This window comes from Lissotriton vulgaris, unplaced genomic scaffold, assembly GCF_964263255.1.
Source record: "Lissotriton vulgaris unplaced genomic scaffold, aLisVul1.2 SCAFFOLD_1444, whole genome shotgun sequence".
NCBI classification, from domain to species: Eukaryota; Metazoa; Chordata; class Amphibia; order Caudata; family Salamandridae; genus Lissotriton; species Lissotriton vulgaris.
This window is the reverse complement of record NW_028246333.1, coordinates 171,470-187,248: the sequence shown is the minus strand read 5'-3', so window position 1 is coordinate 187,248 and position 15,779 is coordinate 171,470. Positions and strand designations below refer to the sequence as shown.

The 15,779-nt window shown below is 50.9% G+C and overlaps 1 protein-coding gene across 2 annotated transcripts in view; it reads left to right on the top strand.

The window, feature by feature from the left end:
- The window catches only part of LOC147665980 (serine/threonine-protein kinase Nek4-like), a 275,537-nt gene that overhangs the window by 233,145 nt on the left and 26,613 nt on the right, over positions 1-15,779 (top strand). Inside the window, exon 14 of one of the 2 annotated variants that reach the window (XM_086949353.1) lies at positions 8,743-8,942. The exons of the other annotated variant lie outside the window; for it this stretch is intronic. Within the exon in view, the coding sequence (XP_086805479.1) occupies positions 8,743-8,942 (200 nt within the window). The remainder of the gene's footprint in view (positions 1-8,742; positions 8,943-15,779) is intronic. 2 annotated transcript variants of the gene reach the window in all.

The following is a 15,779-nucleotide window of genomic DNA, read 5'->3' as shown; positions in this document are numbered from 1 at the left end:
GTGGGGGGGGGGAAGTTACTTGTCTGTACGATCGCTGGAGACGGCTCTCCCCGGAGACCTCTCCCAATATTCTCGGCCGACCCTCCCGGTCCGTCTAACATTGGTGGCCAGCGGCGCGATCCGAATCAACTCGTAATCGTACAGAGAGTAGCTCACCCCACGACGAAACCACAATGACAACCAAAGAGAGCGGATCCACCGAGAAATTCCAGATGGAGAAATTGGAAGAATACAGCCATCGTGAGTTGAAACAATTCTGCATTGAACTAGGTATCGCTACCACCGGTCTGAGTACTAAAGACGATTTCAAGCACGCCCTTGAGTCATGGGCGGAAACCGGGGCTGTCAGACCCCCGGACCAAAATGTCACAGCAGCAGAGAAAAACATCACGGCTCCCGAGGAGCGAAGAACGGGTCTCTCGCAAGATGAGATCCAAGAGCGAGAAAGAAGCAGACTACATGAACTAGAAATGGCCCGGCTCAAAATGGATGGCGAACTCAAACTAGCCGAACAAAAACTGAACCTAGAACATCTGCGGCTCCGAGAAGAGCGGGAAGAGAAACAGAGACAAAGAGAGCTCGAAGAGAAGAGACTGGCGTATGAACACGAGCGCAAACTAGCAGAGATAGACTTACGTAAGCAGAGCAAAGAATTAGGGGTGCCCGAGCAACCACGCACCCCGGGAGCAACAGAAAAGAAAATACACATCCCCAAGGATGTCGTTCGAGAATATTTCCGAGATGACGACATACAGCAATGGTTCAAAGCCTACGAAATAGCTATGACCTCCCACCGGATCGATCGAAGCGATTGGGGAGCCGGCCTATGGGGGAGGTTCGTCAATGAGGGCTGCGATGCCCTGTTACAGCTCCCAGACCATCAGATGACCTCCTATGACCACATGAAAGCTACCCTCCTCACCCGCTATGGGCTCACACCCGAGATGTACCGCCAGAGGTTCCGAGACTGCACCCGGATCCCGGGTACAACTTGGGTGGAGTACGTGAACTATTTCAGCCGAGCCTTCGAGGGTTGGATCAAGGGAAGCAATGTGACGACCTACGAGCAACTCTTCAATCTCATGGTATGGGAGCATCTATCTAACAACTGCTTCGTCGAGCTCAGGCAGCACCTCCTCGACAGTAAATTAACGGATCCACGGCAGCTCGCCGCCGAGGCTGACCGGTGGGAAATTACCCGAGTGGGCCGAAATGGGTCACATGAACAGAACCGGAACAACCAAGGTCAGCACCGTCCCCGAGGAGGAGGAGGGGGCCAGGGACGAGGAAGAGACAACGCCCCGACCGCTCCCGCTGCCAGCACCCCACCCCCGGCCAACCGGGGCCACACCCCGGCGCGCCCGGGGTACAGAGCCAACGTCACGTGTCACCGATGCCAGCGAGTCGGCCACTACGCAAGTGACCCGAATTGTCCACAGAGCCAGACTCCGAGACCCCGCCAGATGGCTGCCGCCGCCCTGGGGGAAGAACAAATCTCCGAAGAACACGAGGAATGTGAGCAAGAACACCAAGAATGGGAACCAGCCGCCATGGTTCTAGCGTGCCTAGGGGGAAAAGACATGGTCCCGCGGGCCCCCCTACCCGCCAACACCCGGAAGTACAGTCAGTGGGTGAACATTAATGGACACAGGGCCGAAGCCCTACGTGACACCGGGGCCAGTGTAACAGCCGTCCGCTGTCACCTGGTGACCCCAGAACAGATCCTGCCGAACGTTCTCTGCCCTGTACGTTCAGCCGACAATTCGGAGAGTCTATGTCGGATGGCCTGCGTCCCCTTCGAGTGGGGAGGAGTCTCCGGCATGTTGAAGGTGACGGTCCGAGATGATGCCCCCGTAGACTGTCTCCTGGGAAATGATCTGGAGAGTTCCCCGTGGGCCGCCGTAGAGAGAAGAGAGCACCTGGGGATGTTGGGCCTCCCGGACTGGGCGTGCGTAACCACCCGGTCCATGGCTGCCCGCGCCATCCCCCGACCTACAGAACCTGAATGGCCGGCACCTCCTCCCCCGTTCGCTCCAGTTGAAGACACCGACCGTGCCGTCCCCCCAGAGCAAACTCCCGAGGGGCTCGCTCAGCCTCAGGATCTTTCCGACCTGGCTCAGTGGCGGCAGGAGGGGGGGCCTACCCAGGAACAGTTTCGCCACGAACAGAAGACCTGTCCCTCCCTCGAGGGACTCCGCCAACAAGCCCTCGCCCAGAGCGCAGGGGATACCTCCGGAACCCATTGGGTCTATTGGGACAATGACCTGTTGTACAGCGAACAGAGAATCGCAGAGTTAGGGGCCAGTCGAGTGCTAGTGGTGCCCCTCCGCTTTAGAGACTTCTTGCTAAACCTGGCCCACGATGTCCCCCTGGCTGGTCACCTGGGTCAGGACAAAACCTACAGTCGCCTAGTGACCCACTTTTTCTGGCCCAGGATGAGGAACGACGTACTCCAGCACTGCCGGTCTTGCCCCACGTGCCAGGCCAGCGGGAAGAGCGGCCGCAAGCTTAAAGCCCCTCTGCAACCTTTCCCAGTGGTCACCACCCCGTTCGAGAGGGTGGGGATAGACATTGTGGGGCCCCTGGACCCCCGTACAGCCCAAGGACATCGGTTCATCCTGGTACTGGTCGCCAAAGCGGCCGCCCCCGGCACCACTCCTGAGCTCCGGTTCTGCGTCGACTACCGGGGCTTGAATGCGGTCACCAGAACCGACGCACATCCCATCCCCCGAGCAGATGAACTGATCGACCGCATGGGAGCTGCCCGCTACCTCAGCATCTTCGACCTGACAGCGGGCTACTGGCAGATCGGTCTCACACCCCGGGCCCAAGAACGATCTGCCTTCTCCACCCCTGATGGCCACTACCACTTCAAGGTCATGCCATTCGGCATGAAGAATGCTCCAGCAACATTTCAGCGGCTAGTAAACCAGGTCCTGGCGGGACTCGAAGAATTCAGCGCCGCCTACTTGGACGATATCGCTGTGTACCGCCACCACTGGTCCGACCACCTCAACCACCTCCGAGAGGTTCTGCAGGCCCTCCAACGAGCCGGCCTCACGATCAAGGCCAGCAAATGCCAAATTGGCCAGGGGTCCGTGACCTATCTCGGGCACCAGGTGGGAAGCGGCCTGGTGGCCGCGCTGCAACTCAAGATCGCTGCCATCCAGTCTTGGCAGCCCCCCATCACCCAGACCGAGGTCCGCGCCTTCTTGGGACTCACAGGCTACTACCGGCGGTTCGTGAGGGACTATGGCAGCATTGTGGGGCCCCTCACGGAACTAACATCCAAAAACCAACCGAAGAAGGTCAACTGGACCCCAGACTGTCAAGCGGCCTTCGAGAAGCTGAAGGACGCCATGTGCTCCAGGCCCCTGACTACAGTCGGGAATTTATCGTCCAAACGGATGCCTCCGACCATGGCATTGGGGCAGTCCTTTCCCAGCTGAACCCCGAAGGACTTGACCAACCAGTGGCTTTCATCAGCAGACGTCTCCTGGCCCGAGAGCAACGCTGGAGCACTATCGAGAGGGAGGCCTTCGCAGTGGTGTGGGCCCTCAAAAAGCTCTGGCCTTATCTCTTCGGTACCCACTTCCGGGTACAGACCGATCATCGGCCCCTGCAGTGGCTAATGCAGATGCGGGGGGAAAACCCGAAACTATTGCGTTGGTCCATCTCCCTGCAGGGGATGGACTTCACTGTGGAACATCGACCTGGGCAAGACCACGCCAACGCAGATGGCCTGTCCCGCTTCTTCCGCCTCGACGAGGAGAGTCCCCAAGAGGATGGGTGACTCTCCCCGCCTTCAGCTGGGGGGGACGCATGTTGGACAGGCCACACGAAAGGCTTGCTCCCTCCCCGCACGACCAGGCCCGAGCCTGGCTCTCCAGGTGTTACATGCAACAACCACCCATTTCCCGTCTCATATGGGACCCCTGCCCCATGGCATCTCCACATCATGGGCCCGAATCACTACCGGCCCCCGCGCCCGGCCTGGGCGCCATCTTGGACACAGCACCACGAGGCCGCGTGGCCTCCGATCGACCCTAACCCTGGGCCTGGCCAGGCCCGACATCCCGGCACCACCATCCACCCAGGAGGTGAGCGGACTACTTGGCAGGTCAATGGGAGAAAGAGGTGTCGATGGCTCTCCCCCGCCAGGTGCCGATCGCCCCCAGCTCCCCCAGGCGCTGGCTCCACCCCCCTGCTGGGTGTCTGGATTCCCTCATCCCGGACCTCCCGACCTCCAAGTGCGAGGGCCCGGACATCAAAGGGCGCCAGACCTATAACTGGGGCAGCTCCAGAGCAGGAAGGCAGTTGTATCCTGGAGTCGAGAGACGCAGTGAAGAACTCATCCTTGACGGACTACTGGCGCTGCCGTAGCCCTGCCTTGCGAACTATCGTCCTGCCTGCTGGCGCTGCCGCAAACCTTCTGAAACCTTCATCGTCGTCGGGACCTGCTGGCGTGGCCGCGGATCGTTTGTAACTACCACCTTCATCGGGACCTGCTGGCTCCGCCGCGGACCGTCGCTACCTTCAATCATCTCGGGACCTGCTGGCTCCGCCGCGGCCCGATCATCTAGAACGCCGAGCTCGAGGATTGTGAGCTATCCATCTATCACCATATCTACCAGAGTGGTAACAAGACTGTCCCGCTACCCCCTTTCCCAACCAAGAGACTAGAACCGAGGGGACCCCTGAGTCCAGACCTTCTTGTACCATTCCACCGTACTTAGAGAATTGCTTATAAAGAACGTTAAACCTTATCCTTGTGTGGTGTACATCTGTGGGGGGGGAAGTTACTTGTCTGTACGATCGCTGGAGACGGCTCTCCCCGGAGACCTCTCCCCTTATTCTCGGCCGACCCTCCCGGTCCGTCTAACACCTAGGGTATGATCACAAGGTGAGCAATCTGCTGTGAGTATCCACCAGAAAGATTGTTAGTGAATATAAATTACTTGTTTGCTTTTTAGTTTTCTGATGTTTACTTTTTAGGTCTCAGCGAGAGACTTTTTGTAGGGGGGGTTTCAAAACGGGTCTAGGAATCTTACACGCTCATGCGTGTGCTTTTCCTTTTGTGCCAGGCTATTGGCCTTTGTGTGCGTCTTTTTATAAAAGATAGCACGCAATTGGCCAAAGGTGGGCGCATTGCTCCGCCCACGGCCTATTGGTGTCTATTACGCGCACAAGCCGTCATATGGTTTCAATTATCGTGCCCAGACACAGGCATGATAATTAAAACCACATGCTCGCAGTGGCACACGCGCACCACTCGCTGGCTTCTTTGTTTTTCAAGCGAAAGTGAAAGTGAACGCTTTCCCTGCCACTTGTTCTGTGATAGTGAACGGGGTCTCTGTTTATTATTGCCAGTCTTGCCTTGTTCAAACGTTTTTTTCTGCTCTTTGTAAAGTAAACAGCTGGGCTCTCCTTCCCAGCGTCTGCCGGAAGGAGGGGGCGACTCACAACCCTGGTCTATATTCCCACCAAGACGCATGAAGAGGAAATCCGGGGCCGTCATGTTATTTATTTAATTAAGGGCCTTGGGAGCGTGAAAAACTACCTCTGCATGGCATGTAAAACTAATTTGTCCCCCCCCCCCCCCCCCCCAAAGTCCCCGCTGGCCCAGACTGAGTGCAATATTTTAATCGCCCCGGTGGTGCTGTGTGCGGGTGTCTGCACACTACTGAAGACCGGATTTTAAAGCTGCCCCCGAGATCACCGGCCTGGGAGCCTCGGGAAATCTATGCTAGTCTCCGCTGCCAGTCCGCCGAGGGCAGTAGGGGCTCTGCCTTGCTCCTCACCTGTACCGCATCAGCAAGGATCCAGTACCCCGGGCCCGAGGAACCTTGCACCAGTGACCGGGTCGCAGGTAACTCTTCATTGCTACCAGGTCCCTGCAAGTGGGCTGGTTGCGGGCCGTCCAGTTCCTGTTAGATGGCTCAGATGAAGAAAAAAAATGAGGTGGTATATTTCTTTAATTGCTGTTTTATGTTTACCGTTCAATTCTAAGTCGCGTGCCGTAGGCGGAAGCTGGACAGTGAGGGAGAAGAGGGATTTGACTTTCTAAGTTTATTCTCTTCCGGTTTTTAAAGGAACCATCACCTATCCTTTAGGAGTGAAACCTACAAGTTTTTCTTCAGAGTCTACAGTAGGACGACAATGGCTGGTTTGGCAATATAGGACACAGAAGGGGGACCCCGGTAGGCTGAGGGTCAGAGGACAGTCTGTGGAGACAAACGGGACATCAGTCATCCATCCCTGAGGGAGTGGACATAATTTTTGTGCCCATATTTATAATAATTTGCTCGCCCGGAATATCCTCCTGGAAGAGCTGTAATTACTCTCGCCGTCTCCCTTCTCTCCGTGCACTAAGGTGCTGCCATGAACACAGTCCCAGGGCTGTTTTTAGCTCCCAGTCCACCAGTGACAGCCCCGGCTGTGACCTGGCGCCCGGCAGCCTCTGGTTTTACATGAGTGACGCTCTTCCCCTCAGACTGACAGTTGGCCAGTTGCAGAGGCCCGCGGCGGAGGAGAGGCCACATCCGTTCACACCTGACTCAATGGGTTGACAAGACACAGAAAACATATTAAATTAACAGCTTGTGTCCTAATATTGTGCCTGAATACCAGGAATTAGTTTTTTAGCTTACGCAATACCGCACTCTAACGAACAGCATTCCACAGCGTTCCTCGGCTCCGTTTTCCAGTCGCTTTACACCGTCGCTGGTTTTAAGCTGTGGGCTATTACCGAACCGCTGCATTTAGAATTAGTTCTGGGGCTGTGAAAACTAAGAATGGATTCCTAATTTAGTGTTATGGCCTGGAGCGGTACACGTCAGTGGAAGTGTAGCTCAATTCACGCGTAACTTGTAAACAAGTTGCTCACTTAGTAGAACTTTGAAACATCCTTGGACATTAGCTGAAGACACAGGGCTCACTCAAAGGCTACCTCCGGAAACAGTTATAAATATATGGTTACACTGGGAGGCGCAACATTTTTGCAAATGAAAGAAAAGTTCTGTCAAGAAAACATTGCTGTTGACCTTTTAGAGTCGATAGCGCAACAACACTGAGGGAAAGGAGAAAATCAGGTAAAATCCCTTGAGGTGGCAATCTGACAAAAAACACACAGGCGAGAACCCAGAAAATGTTGGAATGGCCAATTAAGCTGTTAGGCTAGGAGCTGCGCCAGGAAACAGCAACATATTGTTCTTCTTTTAAGCACACATAAAGTGCTTCATTTAGGTTTTATTCCATGTTGTGCAATTAAAATGGCACAAACCTGTGCCCAATGCGAGTGGCATAATAAAAGAAATGCCTTTCAGTCTCAACGACAGCATCCAATGCAAAAAGAGACAATACCTATTTGGTGCTAGCCTTGTATTGATGGTAATACCAGGATGCTGGAGAGCTGAATTAAAGCAAGCACATGGCTAGACACAATCTCATTCCGTAATTGAGAACGACAGGCGCCCAGACACAGAACCACAAGTGTTCACCCTGATGTTGCTTCATCAAACACTGGGTGGTTTGTAGTGACTTGACTCATCCGCTTCATACATTCAGGATTAATGGAAAACAGTCACTGCACATTGGTTCCTCAAAAGGTGCCGCCGAATTGACTTAAATGGTTACAGCCCGAAGTTGAAAAGAAAGGATTAAAATAGAGCCCAGGCGAAATTTCAATTACGCCGGTGTGATTTAGATCATTCCCGTCATTTTGTTATAGTTTTTCAATGCAAAAATCTGCGATATAACGCCACATGGAATTTCAGCGGGACACCCGGGCTAAAAAAACAAACTCTATTGTAGAGCCCCGTAAGGGCCGTAACAACATGAAAAGACAGACCTGAACAGCTCTTTGCGACGCTTGTATTTTATGTGCTTTTTAATGTGAAATGTGTAATTGGCTTAGTTTTGGAGGCGATGACACTGCACTACAAATATTTTATCCGTAAGTACTTATTAAACAAGCATTTGCAATGCAATAGGTCTTACATTTACGCAAGTTTAAGCTATTGCCTTTTATGTAGGATTTAAAAAACAAAACTTTAAAAAGGCATTGTCATTTACAATGCCAATAGCTCAAACTGTCGTAAATGCGAGACCTATTGCATTGCATATGCTTGTATTGTCAGTGTCCAGTCACCCGTGGCTTGTCCTGATTGACACCTCGTATCTAAGTTTGAGTGAGGCTAGGCAGTTGTTGGGAGGTTTGGACCACTGTGTGTTTTTGAGCGATGATTTGTAAAAGGTAAGCCAAGAGTGTCAAGACTCTCCTTCCTACAGTTTGTGGATTGTTGTGTATTTGTCTTGTTTGACACAGTATTCATGGGATTTGATGAGTAAGTAAGGGAAGATGCTTCGCTCTCGCAGCAGTCTGCAAAGGCTGTTAATATACAACAATGATCTTTGTGCATCCTAGAGCCACCGGTTGAAATACTGATGGGTACAAATCAGCCATTCATTCATTCTCCATCCATGGTCAGTAGAATGAGCATTGTCGCTCATATTATGTAACAGTAACTCATTACTCCAGCTAAATTGGCCCTTATTTCCAACACTTGAGCTCATGCAGAACCAGAGTGACTCTTTGGGAGAGGAATGAGCAAATGTAGTTGGAGGAATTCAGTGGACCCTGTTTTTTTGACCCTATGCGCTGCTCCAAGTCACAATAAAGATCAACGCTGCTTTTTTTGACAACCAATCTAAAATGAGTTTTCAGTAAGATTTTTCTCCCAGAAAATCAGATTCTTCTGAAATGCATGATCTTGTGGAGCTAATGACACAAACACTTAAAATGGAGGTGAAGGACCGAGATGAAACCCACCCTGCCCCACTATGCGAGTTCAAGCTTCACCGAAAATACAGAGACACGTTGATCCTGCATGGGAAGGCTGCTTACGAACCACAGGAGTTCATTTTCAATGAGTTTCCTCCAGGTCAGTGTATGTTTCTCATTATATTGTTAAGTGTTTATGCTCCTTCAGACTATCTATATGTACTCTCCTGTCTCTTGTGAGTAAGCCGTCCCATTGGGCCCTGGTTTGCATAAGTGACCCTTGTGCCACGCCGAGGACTCATGATGCTCACCGCTGCATCAGGCCTGGAGCATCTTAACCCCTTCGAAGCTAATGACGAGCTGGGCTCGTCATGGCGCTTACCTGCCGTGCGCGGATGACAAGGCCAGCTCGTCATGATTTATGGACTTTTTGTTTTTTTAGCGCAGGACGGGAAAACGCCTAGCAGCCATGTGGTTAAGGTCTGTTCTCCAATGCCCCAGTGAGTCCTCTGCCCTGAAGCAGCACAGTCGGTCGGTGGGGTAGTCTTTACCTTGCGAGGCTTGCAGAATAGGTCCACATGTATAGAGAGAGCTCTGACTGCACACAGCGATTGGGTTTGTACTAAGAAGGGAAACTGCCACTTTTGGAATTACATTGAGTTTCAAGTAGGGGTGCGTGGATTTGGCAGAGATTGATTCCCCGTAAGTACATTCCAATTCTGTGAAATTCCACAGCAGGGCGAAGTGGGCCTTTGACCCTATTTTCGTAGGGCAAAATGCACCCCCATTAAAAAAATAAATGCGAGGATGCAGTTTGCGCTTAGAAAAAAACACAGCCAAACACCACTCTGTACCCTTACATACTATGCAGTGATTGTACTGCAGGGATTACACTGCCGAATATGTAAGCGCGCCGGCACCGCCGAGTGGTATACTATGCAGTGCTTTCTGCACTTTAGAAACCACTGCATATAACTCTGTAGCACATACCTCTCAGCACCCTTACATGCACTGCAGTGATTACTGCAGAGTATGTAAGGACGCCAAGGGGTATGTACTGCAGTGATCACTGCAGAGTATGTAATGGCACCAAGGGGTGTGCACTGCAGTGATCACTGCAGAGTATGTAAGGACGCCAAGGGGTATGTACTCCAGTGATTACTGCAGAGTATATAAGGGCGCTGAGGGGTCTGCACAGCAGTGATTGCTGCAGAGTATGCAAGGGTGCCGAGCGGTATGCACTGCAGTGAATATACTGCAGAGTATGTAAGGGCACTGAGGGGTATGCACTGCAGTGAATATACTGCAGAGTATGGACGGGTGCAGAGGGGTATGCACTGCAGTGAATATACTGCAGAGTATGTAAGGGCACTGAGCGGTATGCACTGCAGTGAATATACTGCAGAGTATGTAAGGGCACTGAGGGGTATGCACTGCAGTGAATATACTGCAGAGTATATAAGGGCGCTGAGGGGTCTGCACAGCAGTGATTATACTGCAGAGTATGGAAGGTCACCGAGGGGTATGCACTGCAGTGAATATACTGCAGAGTATGTAAGGGCACTGAGGGGTATGCACTGCAGTGATTGCTGCAGAGTATGCAAGGGTGCCGAGCGGTATGCACTGCAGTGAATATACTGCAGAGTATGTAAGGGCACTGAGGGGTATGCACTGCAGTGAATATACTGCAGAGTATGGAAGGTCACCGAGGGGTATGCACTGCAGTGAATATACTGCAGAGTATGTAAGGGCACTGAGGGGTATGCACTGCAGTGAATATACTGCAGAGTATGTAAGGGCACTGAGGGGTATGCACTGCAGTGAATATACTGCAGAGTATGTAAGGGCACTGAGCGGTATGCACTGCAGTGAATATACTGCAGAGTATGTAAGGGCACTGAGCGGTATGCACTGCAGTGAATATACTGCAGAGTATGTAAGGGCACTGAGCGGTATGCACTGCAGTGAATATACTGCAGAGTATGTAAGGGCACTGAGCGATATGCACTGCAGTGAATATACTGCAGAGTATGTAAGGGCACTGAGCGGTATGCACTGCAGTGAATATACTGCAGAGTATGTAAGGGCACTGAGGGGTATGCACTGCAGTGAATATACTGCAGAGTATGGACGGGTGCAGAGGGGTATGCACTGCAGTGAATATACTGCAGAGTATGTAAGGGCACTGAGGGGTATGCACTGCAGTGAATATACTGCAGAGTATGTAAGGGCACTGAGGGGTATGCACTGCAGTGAATATACTGCAGAGTATGTAAGGGCACTGAGGGGTATGCACTGCAGTGAATATACTGCAGAGTATGGACGGGTGCAGAGGGGTATGCACTGCAGTGAATATACTGCAGAGTATGTAAGGGCACTGAGGGGTATGCACTGCAGTGAATATACTGCAGAGTATGTAAGGGCACTGAGCGGTATGCACTGCAGTGAATATACTGCAGAGTATGTAAGGGCACTGAGCGGTATGCACTGCAGTGAATATACTGCAGAGTATGTAAGGGCACTGAGCGGTATGCACTGCAGTGAATATACTGCAGAGTATGTAAGGGCACTGAGCGGTATGCACTGCAGTGAATATACTGCAGAGTATGTAAGGGCACTGAGCGGTATGCACTGCAGTGAATATACTGCAGAGTATGTAAGGGCACTGAGCGGTATGCACTGCAGTGAATATACTGCAGAGTATGTAAGGGCACTGAGCGGTATGCACTGCAGTGAATATACTGCAGAGTATGTAAGGGCACTGAGGGGTATGCACTGCAGTGAATATACTGCAGAGTATGTAAGGGCACTGAGCGGTATGCACTGCAGTGAATATACTGCAGAGTATGTAAGGGCACTGAGCGGTATGCACTGCAGTGAATATACTGCAGAGTATGTAAGGGCACTGAGCGGTATGCACTGCAGTGAATATACTGCAGAGTATGTAAGGGCACTGAGCGGTATGCACTGCAGTGAATATACTGCAGAGTATGTAAGGGCACTGAGGGGTATGCACTGCAGTGAATATACTGCAGAGTATGGACGGGTGCAGAGGGGTATGCACTGCAGTGAATATACTGCAGAGTATGTAAGGGCACTGAGGGGTATGCACTGCAGTGAATATACTGCAGAGTATGTAAGGGCACTGAGGGGTATGCACTGCAGTGAATATACTGCAGAGTATGTAAGGGCACTGAGGGGTATGCACTGCAGTGAATATACTGCAGAGTATGTACGGGTGCAGAGGGGTATGCACTGCAGTGAATATACTGCAGAGTATGTAAGGGCACTGAGCGGTATGCACTGCAGTGAATATACTGCAGAGTATGTAAGGGCACTGAGGGGTATGCACTGCAGTGAATATACTGCAGAGTATGTAAGGGCACTGAGGGGTATGCACTGCAGTGAATATACTGCAGAGTATGTAAGGGCACTGAGGGGTATGCACTGCAGTGAATATACTGCAGAGTATGTAAGGGCACTGAGCGGTATGCACTGCAGTGAATATACTGCAGAGTATGTAAGGGCACTGAGCGGTATGCACTGCAGTGAATATACTGCAGAGTATGTAAGGGCACTGAGCGGTATGCACTGCAGTGAATATACTGCAGAGTATGTAAGGGCACTGAGCGGTATGCACTGCAGTGAATATACTGCAGAGTATGTAAGGGCACTGAGCGGTAAGCACTGCAGTGAATATACTGCAGAGTATGTAAGGGCACTGAGCGGTATGCACTGCAGTGAATATACTGCAGAGTATGTAAGGGCACTGAGCGGTATGCACTGCAGTGAATATACTGCAGAGTATGTAAGGGCACTGAGGGGTATGCACTGCAGTGAATATACTGCAGAGTATGTAAGGGCACTGAGGGGTATGCACTGCAGTGAATATACTGCAGAGTATGTAAGGGCACTGAGCGGTATGCACTGCAGTGAATATACTGCAGAGTATGTAAGGGCACTGAGGGGTATGCACTGCAGTGAATATACTGCAGAGTATGTAAGGGCACTGAGCGGAATGCACTGCAGTGAATATACTGCAGAGTATGTAAGGCCACTGAGGGGTATGCACTGCAGTGAATATACTACAGAGTATGTAAGGGCACTGAGCGGTATGCACTGCAGTGAATATACTGCAGAGTATGTAAGGGCACTGAGAGGTATGCACTGCAGTGAATATACTGCAGAGTATGTAAGGGCACTGAGGGGTATGCACTGCAGTGAATATACTGCAGAGTATGGACGGGCGCAGAGGGGTATGCACTGCAGTGAATATACTGCAGAGTATGTAAGGGCACTGAGGGGTATGCACTGCAGTGAATATACTGCAGAGTATGTAAGGGCACTGAGGGGTATGCACTGCAGTGAATATACTGCAGAGTATGTAAGGGCACTGAGGGGTATGCACTGCAGTGAATATACTGCAGAGTATGGACGGGTGCAGAGGGGTATGCACTGCAGTGAATATACTGCAGAGTATGTAAGGGCACTGAGCGGTATGCACTGCAGTGAATATACTGCAGAGTATGTAAGGGCACTGAGGGGTATGCACTGCAGTGAATATACTGCAGAGTATGTAAGGGCACTGAGGGGTATGCACTGCAGTGAATATACTGCAGAGTATGTAAGGGCACTGAGCGGTATGCACTGCAGTGAATATACTGCAGAGTATGTAAGGGCACTGAGCGGTATGCACTGCAGTGAATATACTGCAGAGTATGTAAGGGCACTGAGCGGTATGCACTGCAGTGAATATACTGCAGAGTATGTAAGGGCACTGAGCGGTATGCACTGCAGTGAATATACTGCAGAGTATGTAAGGGCACTGAGCGGTATGCACTGCAGTGAATATACTGCAGAGTATGTAAGGGCACTGAGGGGTATGCACTGCAGTGAATATACTGCAGAGTATGTAAGGGCACTGAGGGGTATGCACTGCAGTGAATATACTGCAGAGTATGTAAGGGCACTGAGGGGTATGCACTGCAGTGAATATACTGCAGAGTATGTAAGGGCACTGAGCGGTATGCTCTGCAGTGAATATACTGCAGAGTATGTAAGGGCACTGAGCGGTATGCACTGCAGTGAATATACTGCAGAGTATGTAAGGGCACTGAGCGGTATGCACTGCAGTGAATATACTGCAGAGTATGTAAGGGCACTGAGCGGTATGCACTGCAGTGAATATACTGCAGAGTATGTAAGGGCACTGAGCGGTATGCACTGCAGTGAATATACTGCAGAGTATGTAAGGGCACTGAGCGGTATGCACTGCAGTGAATATACTGCAGAGTATGTAAGGGCACTGAGCGGTATGCACTGCAGTGAATATACTGCAGAGTATGTAAGGGCACTGAGCGGTATGCACTGCAGTGAATATACTGCAGAGTATGTAAGGGCACTGAGGGGTATGCACTGCAGTGAATATACTGCAGAGTATGTAAGGGCACTGAGCGGTATGCACTGCAGTGAATATACTGCAGAGTATGTAAGGGCACTGAGGGGTATGCACTGCAGTGAATATACTGCAGAGTATGTAAGAACGCCAAAGGGTGTGCACTCCAGTGATTACTGCAGAGTATATAAGGGCACTGAGGGGTATGCACAGCAGTGAATATACTGCAGAGTATGTAAGTGCGCCGAGGGGCGTGCACTGCAGTGAATATACTGCAGAGTATGTAAGGGTGCAGAGGGGTATGCACCGCAGTGATCACTGCAGAGTATGCAAGGGCACCGAGGAGTATGCACTGCAGAGCTTGTAAGGGTGCAGAGGGGTATGCACCGCAGTGATCACTGCAGAGTATGCAAGGGCACCGAGGAGTATGCACTGCAGAGCTTGTAAGGGTGCAGAGGGGTATGCACCGCAGTGATTTCTGCAGAGTATGCAAGGGCACTGAGGAGTATGCATTGCAGAGTATGTAAGGGTGCAGAGGGGTATGCACCGCAGTGATTTCTGCAGAGTATGCAAGGGCACTGAGGAGTATGCACTGCAGAGTATGTAAGGGTGCAGAGGGGTATGCACCGCAGTGATCACTGCAGAGTATGCAAGGGCACCAAGGAGTATGCACTGCAGAGTATGTAAGGGTGCAGAGGGGTATGCACCGCAGTGATTTCTGCAGAGTATGCAAGGGCACTGAGGGGTATGCACTGCAGTGATTACTGCAGAGTATGTAAGGGCGCCAAGGGGTAGGCACTGTAGTGATTTATGAACCGAGCTGGAAGAGGGAGCAGTCCCTCAGTTTAACAAACACTGCAGATTAAACTTTAATCTGCAATGATTTTTAAACGAAGATGAACTCCTCCTTCTTCCACTTCTGTTTTAGGGACAACAACCACTGTAGATTAATTCCTCCGGTAGAGCGGCTAAATTCCTCAATAATTCTACGTTACAAGAGTATCTCGTAATTACAAAATTCCTCCTATCTCACCAACAGATTAAAAAAATCAGCGCAAACCTACTTAGTTTGAACATGATTCCCACCACTTAAATAAATCAAAATCCCTGTTCTATCTGAGTCAAAGGTTCAGACAGTGCGTGTTTCACGATATACATGCGTGCTAATTAAAATATAAAAAATACAAATCACTTCAGAATGCTTAAAATAGTCAAACAGCTCACCATAACCATATCTGTGCGATAGCAGAATCTCAATCCAGATGTGCTCAAATCTCTGGTGGAAATATTTTAAATAGGATCTGTAATCTTGTACTTGTATGCATTGTGCCTACTCGGTATTGGAGTGCCCGATATTACAATTGACCTGGGTGCAGGTCACGGCCATTACAGCAGAACTGGCGGGTACCCACACCCGAGTCCTGTTTCCTCTTCCTCTTCCTCCACCCCAAAGCCAAAGGGGATAAACACTCCCACAGGTTCATAGACCTTGCGTTTGTGCTATTTAAGCAACAAATTGCTATGTCTCGGAAGGCGCCCTCGGCCCGAACACATAGAGATGGCTACTCTCATTGTTGAAATGGGTATGTGCTGAAGCGAACA